This window comes from Copadichromis virginalis, linkage group LG17 (assembly GCF_057382275.1).
Source record: "Copadichromis virginalis isolate Kocher_CV1m ecotype Utaka linkage group LG17, C_Virginalis_male_GT1.1, whole genome shotgun sequence".
In the NCBI taxonomy this organism is placed as follows: domain Eukaryota; kingdom Metazoa; phylum Chordata; class Actinopteri; order Cichliformes; family Cichlidae; genus Copadichromis; species Copadichromis virginalis.
Window position 1 is genome coordinate 27,793,796 of NC_140634.1, and position 21,912 is coordinate 27,815,707.

The 21,912-nt window shown below is 41.8% G+C and overlaps 1 protein-coding gene across 1 annotated transcript; it reads right to left on the minus strand.

Annotated features, from left to right (window-relative positions):
- Positions 1-38: 38 nt before the first annotated feature.
- On the minus strand, positions 39-21,409 carry prrt4b (proline rich transmembrane protein 4b). Its single transcript, XM_085437846.1, has 4 exons — positions 21,328-21,409; positions 14,219-15,359; positions 8,548-8,670; positions 39-2,707 (listed from the first exon to the last, which is right to left on the minus strand). Exons 2-4 carry the CDS (start codon positions 15,264-15,266, stop codon positions 675-677), a joined length of 3,204 nt encoding a protein of 1,067 aa, XP_085293972.1. The 5' UTR covers positions 15,267-15,359; positions 21,328-21,409; the 3' UTR covers positions 39-674.
- Between the last annotated feature and the right edge of the window lie 503 nt (positions 21,410-21,912).

Below are 21,912 nucleotides of genomic sequence, written 5' to 3' on the forward strand. Positions count from 1 at the left end.
TGAACCAAGTTATTTGTTTCAAGATAAAGTAAGCAAACTTACTATAAAAACAAATCTTTATTAAACAATATGTTGACAAAGTTATAGATAAACATAAATAAGTTAGTAAGCTGGTCATTAATATGCTGTCTGGATTGTTTATATAGAAGCATGTGACAAATAGCTTGTGCTTAATACCGGTAGAGGGCACTGCTGCATCATAACTGCAAATGCGTAGCTTAGTGGTATGTTTTTGTTTTTTAAGCTTGAAATACTTGACTGATGATTTTGTAGAACTGGAAGGAGTCTGACTTCAGTAGTATTTAATAAGCGCTTACTTCACTCACAGTACTATCTATTGGAATGTTGGAATGCGATAAAATTATTTGTACAAATCAGTTCTTGTTAGATCACCACTCACTAAACGACTGTATCAAATGTCACTTGCTTTTATCAAACATGTAAAAGTTACAAATTGCCATTTGGCTTTTGACATTCTTGGCACTTAGACCCTTTTATCTTTTTACCACATAACAAAGCCTTTCAAAAACTATATTTTGGCAGCTGTAGCTCTTCCATAGTGTATACACCGCTAACCATGCACTATCAATTTGTAAAACTCCTGGACAGTCAGCTTGCTGCACATAGTAGTCACCCTAAAGTCCTCAGTATAACCCTCATTTGACCAGACTACTTCATAAATCAATAGTCTCACTGCAGATGCTCAAAGCATCGATTTGTCTGCAAACACTGATGAATTCCTCCTGGACAGATCGGTCTGCCTCTGTCGACGTGTCTAGATCCAGGCTCTCTTGTGAGGCTGCTCCCAATGTGTGATAGTGCCTCTGCAGGTCTGCATGGCCCTGGTGGCCAGAGGATGCCACGTTACCCGTGCGGCCTTGTTGGAGAAGCTGTCGTGCATGTCTCTCTGGGCTTGCGCAGAGGACCAGCGAGCTTCCAAGAGAGGCTCGGTAGAGGGAAGAGGAGGAAGAGCTTCCCCTCCATCGTTCAGGTGATGAACAGCTGGAAGAAGAGCTCAGGGAGGGAGATGGCGGAGCACCTTCAACACCATTACCCTCAGATTCGGGTGGCTGGGGTTGAGAGGCTATCTCCATGCAGGAGGAGGTCCGATAAAGGCCAGCGTCGGCAGAGACGGGATCACAGAGTCCGTTGCTGGGAAGTGTCCAGTGCTTGTTTACTGATTGGTCACTGCACTGAAAAGGCCTAGCAGGGCTGAAGAGGCTCATGGGAAACAAGGCTTCACTGAAGAGCGCCTCATCTATGCTGCGACGTAGGTTGATGGGTGAAGGTGGACGTAGGTCTGCAGTGGAGTCACTGGTGAATGAAGATGCACCTGAAGGCTCTCTGCCACCTGTATCTTCAGGTTTTTCTGAACTCTGTAAATCCATGTCCAGGTCTCGGTAAGCCAAAGCCCGGTTACTGTGGTAGAGGAGGTCCAGGCCATTCAGACTGCTGCCAAGTCTTTCATCCACCAGAGTGTAAAGCGGGAGACTCTCAGTCTCTCCAAGTCCAATAGTGTCAACAATAGCTAGCTTCTCTTGCTGACTCAGGGTCCATTGGTAGCTCCCAGGCAGGATGGGTGACTTGGATGCCAACAGTTCGGTCCAACAACTTCCAGCAGCTGGAAGGTGGTCAGAACAATAAACTGGCTGTGCAACCACTAAGGCTAAGGTGAGACAAACCCCGAGCTCACAGAGTCTGCAGCTAAACTGGAACGCCCACCACGGCCAAGGATGGAAGACCTCCGCTCCACCCACAACACCCATTGCATTGAGCATTGCGTATAACTGAAGTCCTGCACACGCCAATGAAAACAATGCTGAAAGACACACCGTTGCAGCAGCACGATCCCACTCCCTGCTTTCAGCAAAAGGGCAGCGGTTGTAGCGCTCAGCAGGCGTTGGAGATGTGTTATTCAGGTGATAGATGTGCTTCGAGTCTGCCCGCACGTAGATATAGAACACAAAATAGGCAGCTGATAGAAAAGTTGCCAGTGCCACAAAGGTTCCCCGGGAGATGAGTGACAGAAAGAGGCACAGAGGCGGCTTTTGCTGGTAGAACTTCAGAAATGTAACTGGACCGAACGCAGCTGCAAAATGCAGGACAACCAGGCAGGCCAGGAAACAGGGTCTCTGAAAGGCCGAGTAGGAAAGCTGCATCCGTGAGCGCATGGACAGGAGAAGGAAAACCAGACCAAAAGCTGCAGTGAGGCAGGGAAACGGTGCTTCGTAGAGCATCAGTGAGGCCTCTGTGGAGGGTAGGCGGTCCTCGTGGCCATAGGCATCATACAGGAGTGAGAAGGACCTGGTACAACCAGCAGCTAATAGGAACAGGCTAACCAGAGCAAAGTAGCCACAACCAGTTGGGCATCGCAGTGGTAAGCAGAGCAGATTCAGTGCTGAGGCAATCGTCAGCATCGCAAAGACGCAACCAGCGCCGTAAATGTGGGCCTCCCAGGCCAGGCCCCACGTGGCCATAGCGCTGTTCCAGTCCGTGTACAAGGGCACCAACATCGGTGGAGCTGGGATCAGAAAGGGGCTACTTGACTGGTTGATGACAGTGGCGTTTTCTGTGGGCTTAATGTCCATGTAGGTTGTGGAATCCCACGTGGTGGTGGAGCGATTACAGCCTTCTTTAGCGACGTTGGTTGAGGTGGACATCCAGTCTTCAGTATACAGAAGTATATGGGGAGTTTCAGGGGGAAGGTCTATAAAAAGAAAAAAGTAGAGATGATTCTGGAACATTATTAACTGAATGAGTTTTCATAAAAACAGAGAAAAAGAAAATGCATAAACTTTGAATTGACAGTAGCTGTAAACATGTACGGACACTTTTATATCACTTGAAAATGCACTAATGGAGTTCTAATGAGAATACACAGAAGCATTTAATAGTAAAACTATCAGAGTCAGAACACAAATGGGCTCGGGCCCAGGATGGGGAACGTTCTCCTAATGTGCTAATCCTGTGTAAAATCTTGTAAGCTGTTCAAACCGAGCGAGGCCCAAAAGCAGAGGTATGCATGTGTGGCTGAGTGTGGGTGTGTGATGTGAGTGTGTGTGAGTGAGATCAGCCCACTCCGAACCACAAGAGCTAGTTCTTGCGTTACGTAAGCCATCTGGAGTTTCCATGCAGCTATAGTTAATTGTGATTTTGTTAGACATGTTTTAGCACTGCAAAGGAAGTGGCTTGGCTTTGTAAATTAAGGAGTAGCCATGCATATGTGTGTTTGTACAAAATTTGCAGAGACGTCTGCAAAGCTCATCTACCCTGTACATGTTTATGCACTTCAATTACTCGAAAAGGATGTACATAAGGGACTTCACACAGCATAATGCCTCACAGATGGGCAATCAGACAAACATTTTTTCAGCCTTCTAGTCTCTGCATCACTGAGCTCCACAAACTGGTGCTTGTTCTTTTTCATAAAGCACAACCGATACTGTGTTCACCATGAAAAAAAGCAAAACAACAACAAAAAAAGAAGGACCCATGCTAACAATGGAAGCTTATAAAGAATATGTATTCAAATGCAGCTGAAGAGAAACAGCTTCTAACTGCATATCAGGGATTTGCACACACACACACAGGATCATTAGTCATTCTGCTGCAGGCTTATCAGAGACAATAACTCCACCATAAAAATTCAGGTGCTAAAAGAGACCACAGAGACAGGGACAAATGGGCAGGATAAACTGACAGCCTATTAAATCACACAGCAGGCAGATTTAATGTAGTGCACACTCATAGATATATTTTGGAATCATTTACGTGTCAGAAAGTGATTCAATATTGATTCAAATATTGCCCAAGTGCAGATAAAAGGCACTCCCACTACTTTTGTCTGCAACAGTAATTGAAACCCATCTAGCGTTAACTGGAGAATCCATTATATCCGGTGGTAATGTTAAATGCCTGTTTAAGAACATGAATGTGTAGACTTCAGAACCGCAACCCCCCCAAATCTTTGCCTATAGGCCGAAGATGTCTAATTTGTTTCCTGAGTAAAAATAAAAGCGGAATTCATGTGGTTTTCTGAACTCTTTCTCACATGTCTTTTATGGGTTATATTCTTGCGTTTCCCATCCCACCCTGTCCTGGTCACCTAATTCATTCTTTTGTTTTTGATTTTCCTTCGACTCCCGCCTGCAAACAGGGAAACTCCCATAGGTGGGCTTGTTATTTCTGAACAGGGACAGTTTTCTTTACCAAATCCACTTTTCTCTTTGACAGCCCTGAGTTTTACAAGTCTCTTCCCATGCTTTATTTTTGTGCTTTTCCTGGTGTTTTTCCAAGTATATAGATTCAATGTATGGCAGCTGCAGTTTCTATTACGTTTAATATGTCAGCAGCTCCAGATGGAAATAGCAGTTTTTGGGGTTTTTTTTTTTTGCTCCAACGTGAAAACTCCTTTATTTTGTGCTTTCCATAAAACCTGTGTCTGTATATGCGTTCATTTTGGGGTGTGAATCCTTGCATTTACATGGATTTGTAAGCTACTTGTGAACAAAGCCATCATCAGATCCCTATGAGCAGAAAAGGACTTTCACAAGCGCTTTAGCAAAAGCACCTCTCTGCTGTTTGCCTGTGTTTGTTTTGTCATTATTCACATTTATCTCCTGACCTCAGTGCTGAGTCACAGCCCCAGGTACTGATGAAAACATTGAGCCTGAGGAAATACGAGCCCACCGCAGGCTCACTTCTGCATCTCTAAATGTGATGCAGCAGTTTTATTTCACACCCTGAGCTGATCCAGAGCAGCGGGCGGAAACGCAAGGATCGATTTTTGTGAGTGGCTTTGTTTTGTTTTGTTTTTTTCACTTAAGTCTTAATGAAGCTTTAATAGCAAGATGCATTCAACGTGGCTCTGTTACACATCTCTCTCTCTCTCTCTCCCTCTCATGATGATGCTGGATTATTAAGAGCAGGAAAGAGATTTAGATGTGCAAGTCTGCAGTCAGCACTTTCACACCACATTCTGTGCAACCATTAAGTCTGCTAAGCAAAATAGAACTAAACATCCTGTTCCATGCTGACATTTAATTTGCCATAATTCAGAATGGCTGAATTATAAACACAAGCCCCGATGGGTGTGGAACAGCGACATGCTTTAAATTTGAAAGCGCTCCAAGGAAATCTTGATTATCTGCCTAGAAAAAGGACAGAAATAAAACCACCTTTTTGACATATAACACGAAGTGGTCAAACATTTATTACTTTCATAACAGTCCCTGTTTTGTCTCATTATATTTACAGTACCCTTGACTTTTGGACTGCTAGTCTGACAAAACGGGAATGCTAAAGACATGCAATATTAGTTGTGCAGCACTCAGTGCTGCAAAAGTCAACCTCATGATGCCATTATAGGAAAAGTCAGCGCTCACTAGTGTCATTAGAAGTCATTGTCTGGGAATGTGTAATGTCTGTAACACGATATTCAAGTCCGGACAAATGTGGTGGGCTGACAAGCACTGGTGCAATGCAGCAAGCATAAATAAATATCTAAAGATTAATCAAGGTCAGCAGTAACCCTTTCTCCAGTGTAGTGAAATGATAATTGGTTAACTGGTTAATTCAAATTCCATGTTGCATCAGTGCAAAATGCAAAAAACAAGCAAACAAATCTTACACACTCATTATTATCAAATAAAAATAAGATAAAATTATGTTTAATCTTGTAAAAGTTATCGCACTAGCAGCATAGAAACAGTCTATGTACTCGCACTGACTCCAACTATGTCATCTTATCACAGAACACAGTCGCTGTGTGGGGAATGTGGTTCGAGTATTAAACAAACCCATGGCTGCAGACATTCTGAATGTGGCAGCCACTGATAAAGTAGGTGTGTTTTAGTATATGCATTATGTCAATGACCTGTGTGCCCACTTGTCTGCTTTCCAGGGCAATGACTTGGATTCCACTGAGGCAGGCCGAGTGGAAAACGTGATGGGTATTGAATGATCGCCCTGTTTTGTTTCCTCATGTCAATAAGAGTCCCATCTGAGCTGCTGGCCGACTGAGCGGCCTCAGGAGGGTTTGGTATGTGCCGGCGGCTGCTCACTCTTGCCTCTGACACACTCTCGCCTCTTATGCTGGGAACCTTTTACACAGAAAGACTTCAAGAGGTCTTTTGTGGACTCTGAGGGGTTAGAACTATTAAAAAACAAAGTATAATCTTTTAATTACTTGAGAATTGTTCTGCTTGTTGGGATCACAGATGTAAAATGAGCAGCTCTGTGAGACATACGATGGTGCTTTGAGCTCGCCGTTAATGGTAGCACACTACTGTAAAATGCTTACAGTGGCAGTGCTCCCATACTTCACAATGTTCAGCATTTTTGTGTTAGCATGGCAACGTTCAGTAATAAAGCTGTGTCACCTCTGGAGCTCAGACAAAACCTCCGCACAAAGACAAGGCATCGAATCTGAATGAATGGATAATTTTCGCATCTTCTCCTGTTTATGTGACAGCTTATGTAACAATAATTATTTGCCTTCATTGCAGTAGCAACAACAGATTTCGAAAATGTGACAGCAGCAAGCTGCTTGTCGTTATAGTTAATTGGCAACAGTGCAGGTTACTTATGGTTGTCACAAGACAGTGCCGCAAGGGAGAAGAGATTTCCGATTTATTTGCCATTCTCTAACCAGAACTCTAGTGAGGGAGGTTTACACTCAGGATTTTATGCAACATAAGTATTTAAATCATCCAGTCGAGTTCCAAATCCACAGATGTGAACTTCTAGGTGGGGCTTGGGAAAAAAGTAGGGGAAAGTCACAAATGTTTAGAAGATTTCTACCTTTTAGACTAGTAGCATTTCATTCAGGAGTCGACCAATCCACCAACTGGCATTCCCGTAGCTAGGGCTGTTCGATATAACGATATATATCAGATGACGATATAAAAACGTCTATTGTTTCATTTTACGCTATCGTTTGTTTCGTGGTGTCCCAAAATAAACTGTTTACGGCAATATTTTTTCAAAGGTCTCACCTGAGGTGCCTCACATGTCTACCAGCTAAGATAATGAAGTAGAAGGGTTCTTCTGATGATACGTGGACTCCAGCTACCCCACGCCCATCTTTAACTCACAGCATGTTGATTCTGTATCACTAAACTAAGGGAACCATGTAGTTTTCTTCTGATCGCCTTCATCTTCAATTTGGCTCACTTCAGAAAAAGTAATTTCGTGGGAGCTCATGGAGAAATCCGATGCATACTAAGGAGGGGCCAGTTGTGCTGGGACCTGTACGACTGAGGTTTTATCTCTCACTTAAACAGTTCTACACAATGCAGCGGGCCTGATTTTACGATAACTTTATGCGGAGCAGACATTCTCATCAGCACATTTATTTTATTTTATTTTTCTTCCTTGTTTTTTTTTGTTTTGCTTTAGGGAGAACACTATTAAATAACAGATACGCACACTAGTAATATTATTGTTTCATTTACTTACTTGCGAGCCATATTCAGCAGGTGGCACATTTGAAGTCTATTTTTGAAAACCACTTGACAGTATTGGCTATTCTGGGTGAGGTAATGTGGGTTACAGCTGCTTCTGTGAAGTGGGCTGAAAGTGAATCTCTTCAACAGATATCTGATCAGAAATCAGCTGTATATGATTCACAAATAATTAGACTAATATGTGAATTTCACATTTATACTGTAACACATTCTTACAATTGATCTGATTTTTTTCTTTTTAATGTGAAGTGAGGCGATGAAAAGAGGTTTGATCCAGTTGTAGCGTGTTCTTTGTATAGCCTAGGCATTCTTATTGTTATTGCTGCTATTATTATTATTTATTAGCACCACAGTGACCTACAATGTTGGATTTCCTAGTGAGTACTATTCTATGTGTACTCGCTTGCCAAAATGCTTCCATCAGACTTTGCCTGTTTGAGCTGTAAAGATTCGTGCTATTAATAAAAACCAGTGACATGTGGAAATGTTTGAAGTAGATGCAAATGCTTCTAAATTACTTTTTTAAAAAACTGTTGACAGCATGGTTCCAGACAACTGTAGCATAAAAAAAAAATCCACATCGACCAAGTAGAATTAATGCATTTATTTCTATTTTTTTCATTCTCTTTATTTAATTCAAAAGTGGATATTGCTTTGTTATAATGCAAAAAGATGACTAATGATGATAATCATTGGCCAGCAAGATTTGCACTACTGTGTGTTTTATTTTTGTAATAGAAACTGTTATCATTGGATCAATAATTGTGTATTTTAGAAGTAGTACCTAGAAGTCTGTTCAGTGGTTGGGCATTGCTCCCTATCTGTTGGATGAGCACTTTCCCCCCTCCCATTGGAAGCAATTAGTAGCCTCAGGCAATGGATGCAGGTAATTGTTTCTCCCAGTCTTCTGACAGATTTACACATACGCAAACATTTAGAGGATGGCTTCTGAAAGTAACAGCATGCAGACTTTTGCTTGTCCTCCTAACAGTATGACAGTGCAAACACATGCTTCTAAAATGGATTCGATTTTTGAAGGAAGACAGTGTTTGTTTACATCTCGAGGGATGTGTTTGCTCACCTGTCTGTTGTTGCAGCTCATTGGACGGCGTGGAAATGCCTGCCAAACTTATGTCACCATCATTGTCTGCAGTCGACTGAACCACACCTTTCTCATCCTCCTTATCCTCTTTGCCTGGCAGATCTGGGGAGACACGTGCAGTTTAACCTAGGCGAGATCTCAAAGTGATCAATTTAATTAAAATAGCATTTTAAATAGCACTGGCATCTTTAAAGTAGTCTGAGTTAAAGAGATTAGCATACCCAAAAGAAAACTTAACCCTCTCTGTTCTCTGCTCAAAGCACATCTGAGGTTTAACACTGTAGCAAATGGAAGAACTATATTTCTTAACCCAGTTCTGTCAGGGATCGGCCTATCACCCACTTAGTTGTATTCAGTCATCCATAGCATAGCACAGTGGAATAGGCCTGTGTGGTCTAATTACATTGACATCCTTATGTGTATGTGCATGGGTGTGTACATCCTGGTCCACTGCAAATCCAGACTGTGTCTAGAGCTGCTGCGTTCCATAAAGGAGACAAAGAGGAAAAATGATGCAAGAAAGACGGCGAGAGAGTGCTAATGTTAATAACTACACAAAATGCCATGTGTAGTTATTACTACACATGGCATTATTCAACCCTTTAGCTCAGTATGGTTGAATCACAAAATATTTTCATAGTTAGCCACCCACGCAGGAATTGTGTGTTACAACAGTCACAAAGACAGAAGAAAAGATTTAGAGCGCTGAATAAACCTGTTGGGAAAACCGGATGAGCTGACTATGTAATGAAGCCAGGGATACCAGGTACAGTTTTAGGCTATAAGTTCAGAATTAATATTAATGAAAAAATAAATACCAAATAAAGTGGAAGATAATGAGTTGTGAAAAAAATCAGAACAGCTACAAGGCAATGCCTTCTATCTTAGAGACTAATCTAGGTCAAGCAGATAGTACCCGAGTCATCTGTTAGTTTAAAAAGTCCTACAATAAATCGGTTTCACACAGCGAGAGCTACAGTTCAGCCAAAAAGAGTAAGAAAAAAAAAGAGAGACAATATAGCTCATGTACGCCCAGCAGTATCTCACACTACAAGTTTGTATTTTAAGTTTTAAGTGTCTTCTTTGCTTATGTTATTATATTGCGGTCTATCTGAACAAATGATTAGTAGGAAAAAATATTGTATTTGATGAGGACATGTTACACATTACCTTTTTATTTCATTACATACGCTTGCTATGCTTGTTAATGTTTAACATTATGAGGTTTTAAAATAATAGTATAAAACTCTGTGTATGTCCTGGGCCTTTTCTCTGGTCTAGCTCTGTTTGTGGAAGCCAGGCAAGGGACAGCAAATCAATTCAGTTAAGTTTTATTTATATGGTGCAAAATCATTGCAACAGTTTCCTCAAGATGCTTTAGATTTTAAGGTGAAGACACTGCAGTGATCCAGAGAAAACAGAGAAAACTCCATCAATTAGATGAACCCCTATGAGCAAGTACTTTGGCGACAGTGGAAAGGAAAAACTGTCTTTTAACAGGAAGAAACCAGGCACAACCAGGCTCAGGGACTGCATCAGTGACTCATCTAGGAGGTCACAAACATCTAAAGAACTGCAGGCCTCACTTTTCCTCATTTTCCTACACACTAACAAGTCCACCTCTGAATGCCTCATATAAACAAAATAAAGGTTTTGGAGTGGCTTACTCAAAGTCCAGGCTGATATCCGACTGAGGTGATTTGGCATGAGGTTCAACAACCTTCCAATGTGGCTGAATTAAAACAATTCTGCAGAGACGAGTGGGCCAAAATTCCTCCACAGCGATGTGAAAGAGTCATTGCCAGTTGTCACAAATGCTTGATTGCAGTTTTTTTCTGCCAAAGGTGATGCAACCAGTTATTAGGTTTAGCGGGAAATTACTTTGTGTTGCCAGAAATGTAAGCAATATATTCTCACTGCAATTTTGTTATTATTCTGATTGTTGTAAAAATATTCACAGTTAAGTTCAACTCATAATTTTGATTTTTTTAGGGAGCTAATACTATGTGTGTGTACGCCACATCTAAATCACTACAGATCTGCAGTGCAGGCAGCGAGTAAATAACAATGTCAAAACAAGATCTGCTAAAAACGAGGAAGAGAGAGTGACGAGAGAGTTCACTCATATCTGTAGCTCATCACAAACTGATGACCAGCTTTTTAAAGCGACTGCTGAAATTGCAAAATAAAACAGTAGACAGTTGACAGGGATGTATGAGCTAACTATGGATGTGCTAACTTTCCACTTTTCTTATTGAACAGCTCAACTTTCCACACCTCTGCTGACTTATCATGTATGCCTCTACCTAATTAGTACATCCATAATTTTCTTTGGTCTCCGTGACCTTAAAGTCTCATTCAGTTGCTTTTCAGTCACAGCAGAAAAGGAATGTCTCAGTGCCTTCCTCACCACAGGCTATAGCTTCATATAATTCAATTCATTTATGGCCACCCAAAATAAAAATAAGTGTACCACAATAACACAGTGTATAGTGATGATGGAGCTTCCCTTTATCTTTAGCTACCAGAAATGATAAACAGGAGATGATGTTGCACTCCATTACTCTCTCCTTAGCTATAAAAGCCTTGTGTGACTTGATGAAACGAATGAATGCAATGGTTTGTAAGAAATGTACTAATAATTAGTTTCATAACAGTGGCGCAATAAAGTTTCTCATCTTGAATTTTGCTTCTAATGTGACTTACTTGCACAAAATTGCATCACGTTGTTGCTAATTTGGTTCATCTTTAAGGCAGCTACACAGGAACCCAGAGCATCTCTTACTTTAAAATCAGTCTGGGCTAGAGTAATAAATCACCCCCATTGCTTAATATGTGTTCCTCAGCCAGTTCTTTTCATGGAGTTTATTCAGCCTAAGAGTTGTGAGTCAAATCCTAAAAACAAACCAGGCTGGTAAAGCCTGAGAAGATTAGCATAATATGTAAGCCCCAGCAGTGTTCTCTATTTGCACTAAAGCCCATTTTCCATGTAAAATCTATAAAAGGCCATCAGATATTCATGTCACATGCTCTGTATCCATTTCCATAATCAATTACTCTGTCATTGGCCACGCTTTAGTAGTTGGGTACAGTGCTTGGATCACAGAGACAATATATCCTTGCAGGTATTAATGGAGTGTGCTAAGGGTCTAGACTCACCAATGACTGTTAGTGCGGTAATGGAAACAGGGATGAAGGGAAAGACAGCAGGGTAAAAGACAGATTTTTGGATGAAAATTAGCAGCAGTGGTTTGAGAAAACCAACACTTTCACCCCTCAGTTCTCTTTCCCCCACTTTCTCTTCTCATAATTGACCTTGCTATGGCTGTTTTCATGTTTTCATTGCTGTTTTATTTTTACACCTGACAGCCTCCTCAAGGGCAACGCTCCCTCGATCAATGTAACTCCCCCCCCCCCTGTTTTTTTTCCTTTTGTGGCGAAGGTGTCCAACACCTGAAACAATTCACCCCATGCAGCTTTCAAATAAATGACAGTACACAGATAGCATGCTCACATCAGGATAAAGTATGATAACACAGAGCTGCTATGCTGTTAGTTTCCTATTAATCTCCACTTGTGTCCTTTGGTAACGTGTAATAATTTAAACACTGCATGACTCCAGTCCACTAGCACATCAATTAGTCTTATGTTACTGGTTTACGTTTCTTTGTGAATGATCAGAAGCTTCTCAGCTTCTCGTCAGGGCATTTTCAACCTTTAAAGCAACAGCCGACATTTTTATCCATGAAACGAGGTGACAGGGGTTTGCGTCTGTACAGAGAGAATATACATGGCCACAAGAGAGGAGGGAGGAGACTAAATGGCAAGAAGCATGTTCAGCATCCATGAACAGCGACGGCGAGCGGATGGTCCCACAGGAGAGGCGGTGGTTTCGCTGAGCGTGCGCTTAGAATACTGATACATGAACACAGCAGCCCTCCCCACCCACCTTCTGTGCTGTATCCCACCACACCACGCACAGCTGAAAAACAAGTGCAGACAATACTGATCACAGCAGACAAAACATAATAACTGTCAGCCAAAGCAGACTGGGTGATATGGGATTGGGAATGGTTGCATTCCAACACTGCTGTTGTGGAAAAAAACATTCATGGAAGAACTGTAATCTCAAGATTTCAACATAACAACACTATAAACTGCAAGCATCTTGATGAAGCTCAAAAATCTATTCTCAAATCTGTAAACAGCACAAGGCAAAACAAATGCATTTCAAGGTCAAAGGCTGATCTTGAGCTTTTGAGCTTGAAGAACCAAAGTGCGCAGAAAATTACAAATGAAGACATTTACAATTTTGTGATAAACACACAAAATACAAAAACTGGAGGAAAACTACTCAAATGGCAAGTCTGATGTTTTTTTAATAGGTAAGTATAAACACCGCAGCATTTAAATATATTTGTAATTGGTGAGTATCTAAAGTTAAGTTTAAAATGTATTCAGTTAGTGATTTAAATTAACTAAATCCAAAAAATGACATTAGGACAGTGAATCTATAAGAACATCAAGTAACACAATTTCATCCCGATTAAGTTTTTTGCCGAATTGTACTTTATAAACAACTTAAAAATTATATTTGAAGTAAATTCCAACATTAACATATATCTGGTCTATTTGCAGAAACAGAAAATAGTTGTGTCCTACACAAGCTAGGACACTGCTGTGTGTACCCATCCACCAAACAACTGCTGAGAATAATCGACTCATCATTTTCAGGGCCGACCTTTGACCCCACATGATGAATGTGTCTGTACTTGGAGGAGGATCTCCCTCTGAGGGCTCGTTAAGTATTCACACCCCAGACTGCCACCAGTGGTTGGGGGATGGGCCAGGGATAAGAAAGTATTGCCTCGGTGTCGTGTCAGGGTCTCCTGCGACATAAAGGCTACCAGAAGCTATTTCAGATTAACATCTTTCGCTTTATACGCACGAGGAGAGCAACTCCTCTTCCCCCTTCCTCACACAGCAACCCCCACAACATTTAGACAAAATAACCTCCCTTTTCTGGTTTTAGCATAGACAATGTTGGAGTTGATCTGCTGATGAAAACACATTATAGGTGGTTAAAGAGATAGTTTCTTTTAGTAGGGTGGCCCAAATTACTCACTGGAAGCAATTGTGCAATGTGAAATTAACTTGGGGTATAGATTTAACCAGTAAACAACAACACAACACTTGAAATCTCATTTTAACCACCCACAACACTTTACTCAACACATTCTGATCATTTCTTCTCCCTTGATGCTTTGGAAATATAATGAAGACGTGTCATTTTGTCAATGGTTTCAACGTGTTTTTGATTGCTTTACTTATTAAGCAACTCTCACGTCTCAAAACCATCATCACGCTGGCAGTTAGATGCAATCCATTTATCAAATGCTGAATATCGTGTAATAATTTTAATGCTGATTCCCATCTCGTATTCAGTGACTGTTTACAAGGATTCATCTGGATCTGGGTTTTATGCAAATTTCTGACCTTTGACTTCTTGCCATGTCAAACATGTCATCGATCAAGCCAATCTGTCTGCAGCCTTTTTGACAGCCATTTATTGAACACTAAAGACCTGTCAACACATGATTGATCACATCTTTCAAGTCAATCCAGCTACTATTGATTTAACTTTGCTTACCTCCAATTGGTAAGTTAACCTTTTGGATCTGAGTTGTGCTTGTTGTGGATTCCAGGACTGGTTTATGATCGATCCCCGGGGCACTAGACATTACCCCTGGCTCCTCTGCCATGGCCCACGACCAGGCCTCAGTTCTGCTTTGAGTTGTGTGGACTTCTGATGTAGTGAAGTCTCCAGCTTGGAGGGTAATGCTAACAGATGCATCTTGTGGTTCTCTGCTAAATATTGTTTCTGGGGTAGCAGTGTGAGCAGCCGGCCCCAGATTGTGTCCCATGGTCAGTGCGGTCTCCACGAGTCCTGGGTTTGTTGTCGTGGTTTGAGCTACTGCCCATGTCAAGGCAGTGGGAACTGTGGTTTCTGGTGCTATTGTTGAAGGGATCTCTGGAGAAAAATCTTCATTTGCCAGAGGAACACTGTGTTTCTCTTGAAGGTGTTGTGCGGTGGCATTCGCGCTGGGCTCAGCTACCCATGTTGTGTCCCATGGTGGGTGGGTATGTGTTGCATTCTGTTCAGGAGCGTTAGTGCTGGTGGGACTGTTGGTGAACAGAGTGTTTCTGATAGAGACGCTTGTGGGAGAGTAGGAGTCGGAAACAAGAGTATCATTGTCGCTCAGAACTATGCTGCTGTGTGGAGAATCTGATGTTCCTGTGGGAGGTGATTCGCTTCTTATCTTAGTCACGCTGGTTAGGAGCCCCTGAGTCAAAGTGGTGGGTGACTGAGATGCTTCAAAAATGCTTTCGTCTCCAGATCCTGAGCCTTCTTGGGCTTGATCATTTGATTCTGTCAGCCCTTTGGCAGGTGTGGTCACTGCAGCTACCTCTTCTTTACTATCTGAACTCCCATAAAAGGGAATACCGAACTGCAGTTTGGGAAGGGAAGGGAGCTTCGACAGAGCCGGGGCCCACCAATACGAGCTGACTTTATCTTCAGGTGGCTTTTCACTTGATGCCGTCGATCCCCAGGGGGCCTCTTCGTCAGCCGCAGCCTCTCTGTGAAGTAACAAAAAATACCAAAAGAAGAATGCCAAGGTCCAGTGGAGGCGAAGCATGCTTTCGACAAGTGGTGTGCAGATCCGTCACATGTTGTTCTCCATTCTCCTGCTCCCTGAGATGGGTCCGGCTGGCTTGCCAGCAAATATGGCCTAGAAGACAAGAACACAGAGGACATCAGTGACACACTTTTCATCCACTCTTTGGCGGCTAAATTTGAGTTGATGAAAACTTGATAGAATTTGCATGTGTTCACTTTTTGAAAGGCTGACTTTTCTTAGAGCATGACCTGCTTTTGATCTGTTTTTCCAGACTGTAAAGCAAATTCTTGAAAAAAAAAAGTATAGAAACGATGCCACTCATTACAAACGACTGCTGAAGTTAGCAGGCTTAAAAAATACGTCAGCCGCCACAAATCACAACAAGAGCTTAAGTATTATGGACACCCCACAATTAGCGGTATTCTGTCAGATGCCGTGGTCAGTATTTATGTCATGCTGTTGCTCGCATGCTCACTGTGTCGCAGCAGTTGGGCTGTTACATGGACTGATGAATTCGAGAAGGAACTTCCTTTCATATACATCCTCCTCTATAAGGAGTGGTTGAGAAATAATGTATAAGAGTTGGGTTGGGGGGAGGTTAGACTCTGAGAAGAATAGAAAGACCACTTATTCTTTTGTGGAGCATTGAATAGTTCAAAGTCACTAGCCTGTTGCCTCAGTGAAAAGACTGGAGCACCCAAGGAATTTCCCCTGTGAGAACAACAACCTGTATGCATAGCCTTACTTAACTCCCTCCTCAATAACTCCCAGCTTTGGTCTTGCTCTCTTTCAATCTCAGATTTATTTGTTCTTTAAAGCAGTGGAGAAAGGTCTTTTTGTGTGGGAGTTTAAAAAAAAGCATCAATATTCACAGAAAACTGCTATCACAGTCAAGCTTCTCTACCGTGCTCTCGTTGTTTTTATCAGGCATGTCACACTTCCTCTTCATTGTCAGCTTTTCTTTTCCGCTATGACAAGTTTATTTAAATCCCTCTTTTTTTTCAAAGCATTGCCTGTTAACTTTGATCTCTCAAGTGTTGCCATTTTCTTTAGCACGCATACAATTTAGATCAATAAGCCACTGCTTATCCCGATGTCTCTGGATTACTTCCACTGATCAGGAAAGCAGGGCTTTGTCCAGCCATCAACCCTTCTCTTCCCTGCCTGAAGGAATGAAATCAGCCAGAGCACACAGTCAGATGCTTAGATATGAAGACTGAGAACTGGAAGGGGGGGGGCAAACATGAAGCTTCCCACACACTCCCCACTTTTAGCATTTTGACTGAACAGCAGGAAAATCCAATTCCAAGGAGGTGAGAATGTTTTTAGATGGCTGTGTGTTCGAGCTTGCCCCAGCCAACCTGCAGACAGTCGCATTTCATGCATGCAGTGATATGAGTGATACGATTGTAGATGAATATGGATCTGACTCTGCATGTAAGTACAACTTGTTCGCCTACATGTACTGTTCTGTAGTAGATCCACACACCCACGCTTGCACTCTCCTGAATTCTTCAAGACATTCTGACAGCAGTTTTTAAAGGCTTAGAGAAAGGGAAAAACATCTAGTTGAAGCATGGGGCAAATTATCTTTCATCCCTAGTTGCCCTTTTGTTGATTTGATGTATAAATCATCAATTATTTACACAGCGGGTTAGTATATATAATTTATTTTGGTTAACATTCTCATATTTCACTTCAGTATCACTTTCATTTAGTATCCTGCAGTGTGGTAAATGGGAAACTCATGTAGGCTCATGTCGAGTGTAAAATGATCGCTTTCCTTAGCGTAGCGATTGCACAGTTCTCGAATAATCATGATATTTACTATGATATCGTTTTTTCAGGCCATTCACCGGAAGCAGTTAAGCAATTCAAAGCATACTTTGCTAGATCTTGGATTAAACAACTAAGACATTTTTCATGCATATTCGTCAACATCAGGATTATTCTTGCATCTAACATACGAAAAATTTTAAAATTACCTTTCAAGTCATAATATCAGAGGATGTCCAGGAGATACACAGCAAAGGTTGCATGCGTTTGAATGTGTGTTTCTAGCAACTGTGTTTCCTCATTTTTAACTATATTTCAAAATAAACATTTTCTTTCCAACAAAGTTTTAAAGTGCCTTAAAGTTTAAAGGACCAATGAGGCAGATGGGCTGCTCCATTCATCGGAAATTTGGTTTGTGGTGAGAAAATAGGTTTGTCAGAGCCAAAAAAAGAAAAGAAAAAAAGATGAGAGCGGTGATAATTAACAGCATAAAGCAGTTTACAGTGAGGGTAACTTCAGTCATGTAGTATTTCTTTGCGGGTGACACATTTCATGTGCATGTTCTCACATGACCTTATAAAAACCGAAGCCAAACTGAAGCTTTAAAATGTAAACAAAGCAGCCTACAAGTAATGTTCAACCACAAATTGTCAGAGTCAAATTTAAACAATCTTATAATCTTACTACAAACCACCAATTATTCCAAAATCCTACTCAGCTTGAGCTTTAATGCCACTGCCTTTAACATTCCTGTTACCATTCTTCCCCACATCAAATACACGCCTGCTGTAGGCATTGTCTTCTTTGACAGGCAGTCGAGCAAGTGGAAAGGAGCTATAAAAAAGTGGCTGTGGGGAATATGCAAGTCCCTTCTCTTATTTTGCTGGCGTTTTGTCTCACTGCTCCTGACAAAGATGGTGGGGAGCCTGGCACTGTAGTGTGCTCAACGGAGCAGAGATAGAGAGAGATGGACCGAGAACAAGAGACAAGGGCAGGCGAGGAGAAGAACAACACCGTGTTGACATTCGATTGTGACATTGTTAGTCCAAGAGAGCGAACTCTGCGGCAGTCTCCTTGATGCTCATTTTAGTTTGCTGCCCAGAACCTCTTTTATTAACTCTGTCAACAGACTCCTGGCTTTCATTTTAGTCTCAGCGTGTCTGTGTTTACAAGAAAGCACATACCTCATATTTTCTCTGGGACCATTAGCTACCTGACACGCAGTCAGCTTTCAATGTGGTGCAGCACGTTTCTCCATGAAACATATGCTGTTTCTAAATTAATTGGAACTATCGCAGGACAACCCCTTCTGTTATCAGTGCACTCAAAATTTTGTTTAAGTTAATCAAACAAGAAATATAAACCTTGTAACTGAAGTGGAGGCTTGGGTCTTTCTAGAGTGACTGAAATGGCGAGGGCAGTCGCGAATAGAGATGAATTGACTGCAGCCAGCGTCATTACTATTTAACAAACCCTCTATGAGCGCGGGAAGGTCTGAGGATCAATGACATAGTCCAGGATAATGGAGTAATTTACCTTCCTGCAAATGGCTACTGTTGTGTGTGATCGTTGTTGTTTTCTGAGTCTGCTGTGTGGGTGTACATATTCACAAGCACTAGTTTTCACTCTAGTATTATTTCCATGGTTATGTGTAGGTGCAATAGCATACAAGTGCACGTGCGTCCTCCCACGTGCCTTTGGGCCCTCTGTTTTTCAAATGTAACTCCATCTCCCATCTAAAGAGCAAACTTAAGTATTAAATTTGAAAGGATTTTTTTTTAAATCTTGGGAATTAGAAGGCTTTCCATATCAAGCAGGCACTGAACAACCAAGATGATTTGAATGTGTGACTATCAAAAATTTGTGTTATTGTGCTTTAGAGCCTCATATGCAAATATTCAGATACTTTACCCTCCTTTATTCTTTATTATCTTTCACAACTACTATATTGTCTTTGCTCATGGTGTGTAATAAGAATTCTGTGGCATTAAATGCCATAACAATACTGCAAACTAAAAAAAAAGGAAATCACTCAGTTAACTCAACTTGCAATTCTGCTTCCATAGTAGCGTTTCAACATCTTGTGTGTGGTTACGTCGCCATGATGCCATACAGTGTTTTTATTCAAATTAGCAGTGATTGGCTAATAACTGTGGCCAGGAAATAGTAACCTTTTAGGCAAAGCAAAGTTTCTGTCTTCACAGTAGCCTAGGTCAACCACCTGCTGACTGTAGTCATGTTTACAAAAGAGCACAAGCGAGAATTTTATTAAGATTCCCAGACAATTTTTAAAAGAACTGTCGTTAACTGCACAACCCTTTTGCCTTAAATTGCTATTTTCTGATTGCACAGAGCCTATAGAATAGTGACAAAACACCCGTGTTGTGACTAGTTGCCTCTAGGCTCCGGCAACCAGAGGAACTGTTGTTGGAGGAGACAAAGAAGTCAGACACAGTGGGAAGCAGCATTAAATCTGCATTATTTCTATTAGATCGGGAAGTAAGACAAATTTCCTTGTGATAAACCTAATATTATAAACAATCATTCAGTATTTGCAACAACACAGGGAGAGAAGTGATAAATCTATAAGCAAGCGCTTATGTGAGCTTCAGTATCTTCCTCAAGGACATACAGACTACAGGAGTTAGGGATCAAACCATCAAATCTCCTGAGCTACAGTTGCCCCTGTTTAATTTGAAGCTTTCTTCATTTGTCATCATCCATTTCCATTCACTTCCGCTTATCCTTTTCAGGGGCGCGGGGGGCGCTGGAGCCTATCCCAGCTGTCATAGGGCGAAAGGCGGGGTACACCCTGGACAGGTCGCCAGTCTGTCGCAGGGCTAACACATAGGGACAGACAACCATTCACACTCACACCTAGTGGCAATTTGGATTATCCAATTAACCTATCCCCACAAGCTGCATGTCTTTGGATGGTGGGAGGAAGCCGGAGTACCCGGAGAGAACCCACGCAAACACGGGGAGAACATGCAAACTCCACACAGAAAGACCCCGGCCTGATGGTGGAATTGAACTCAGGACCTTCTTGCTGTGCGGCAACAGTGCTAACCACCGTGCCACCGTGCTGCACATTTGTCATCATTTTAAAAATAATTTCTCCATCTGTTGTCCTAGACTGTAACTAATGTGTTCGCAGCAACATGTGCACAAATGGAATTGTGCAACCAGTCAATAGTGCCTGGACATTATTGACCATAATGAGAGCTGTTCTCATGTCTAAGAATAGCTAAACCCATCCACATGTGTCCAAATAGGCAGCATCATAAGCTGGACTCCCAACCGAGTCCCGTTGGCTTGACAACCAAACAACATCCTGAGTCACTGTATTTACAAACAAGATTAATTCCTTGCTATTTTCACCTGCAGGGCTTCCACTCCAGGGCATTATCTTTTGGTTCTGGCATTCTTTTTCTAATGTATTTTTCTAATGTATTTTTCTAATGTATTTTTCTAATGTATTCTAAATACCACCTCTTTAAAAAAAAATCCCAGTTTGACCAGCCCTGAGATAGATCTCATCAATCTCTTGATTGAGAATGACATTGTAGTGGGTTAATGCTTGTGTTAGCTCTAGAGCTGATGAATGCAGTGAACCCGCTTATTATAGAGGACGCTTTCAAACACAGGCTTTCCACAGGCTGCCTTTGCCATGGTGACAGCTGAAGCCAAAGACGTCTTGTTAATCCCAGGAATTTGAACACCTTCTGGATTACGCTGTTTGGCTTCTTGGAGCGTGTTGCTCTCACATGTAAATGGGCAGTCTGACACACAAACACACACACTCAAAAAAAAAACCCCAATAGATTCTTGCAAGAGCATTTGCTGGTTTGCTAACTCCAAAGCGCACATACATACATTTGCACACCCTTCTAAAACAAAGTGAGTGAAAATAGATACAACTGCTAAACGAAATCACAAGAGTGAAAATTGCAGATGCCAACATCTTTATATGTCAGATTTATCCAGACGCCTCACTGACAGGAACACACATACACATATATTTAGCCATTACTCAGCTTTGAAATCCAGATGTTAGTAAGAATCTGCACACCAGCATCAACCACAACCCTTCATCTTATATATGTTTGATGAAATCCAGTATGTTTGTGTGTATCAGTGTGTAAAACTGCAGCTAGAGTGTGTATACCAGCATGCAACTGCCTGCATTATAGGAGTCATATCCACACACACCTTATTATTGGTCAAGACCACCTGATTAAAATACACATACAGAGAGAGACAGAGGGAGGAAAAGGACGGTGAAAACATGTCAGGTGCTTACCCGCAGATGTATGAAATAAGATCCACAGCCAGCGGTGTTCGAGTGTGAGTGCTGCAGGCGAGATCGTGTTTCTGAGCCTATGTAGGTTTGCCTGTGTGGAACAGAGTTCCAGTCTCCCACCCTCCCTCCCACTTGCTCTCGCTCCCTCTCTCTCCCTCTCTCTCCCTCTCTGTATTTTTCTATCTCTCTCACTCTTTGCATCTGTAGTCCACTGTGTGGCCACCATCACAATGCCTGTGGTCACACCTCACTGGGCAAATTGTTCAGCGGAGATGACCCGCAGCCACGGACAAACACACATGCTTAAAAATGACAGACACAGCCTTTAACATGAATGCGCACACACGGGCAAAAAGCTGCTGGTATCCAGTTGCAGCAGTTTTTAAGGCCAGAACTAATATCACTGATGGTGCTGATGAGGATGTTTTTTTCACAATCACAAGCACACAGACTCAAAGCACGTGTTCAGATTATGTTAAGTTCTTAGTGTCCTCAAGCTGTCCTCCAGTAAAACCCAAATGTGATCTGACGTCCTTGTAACTAAGGTGTGAGGAGGTTTAAGGTGTGAGCGGGATTACAGCAGTC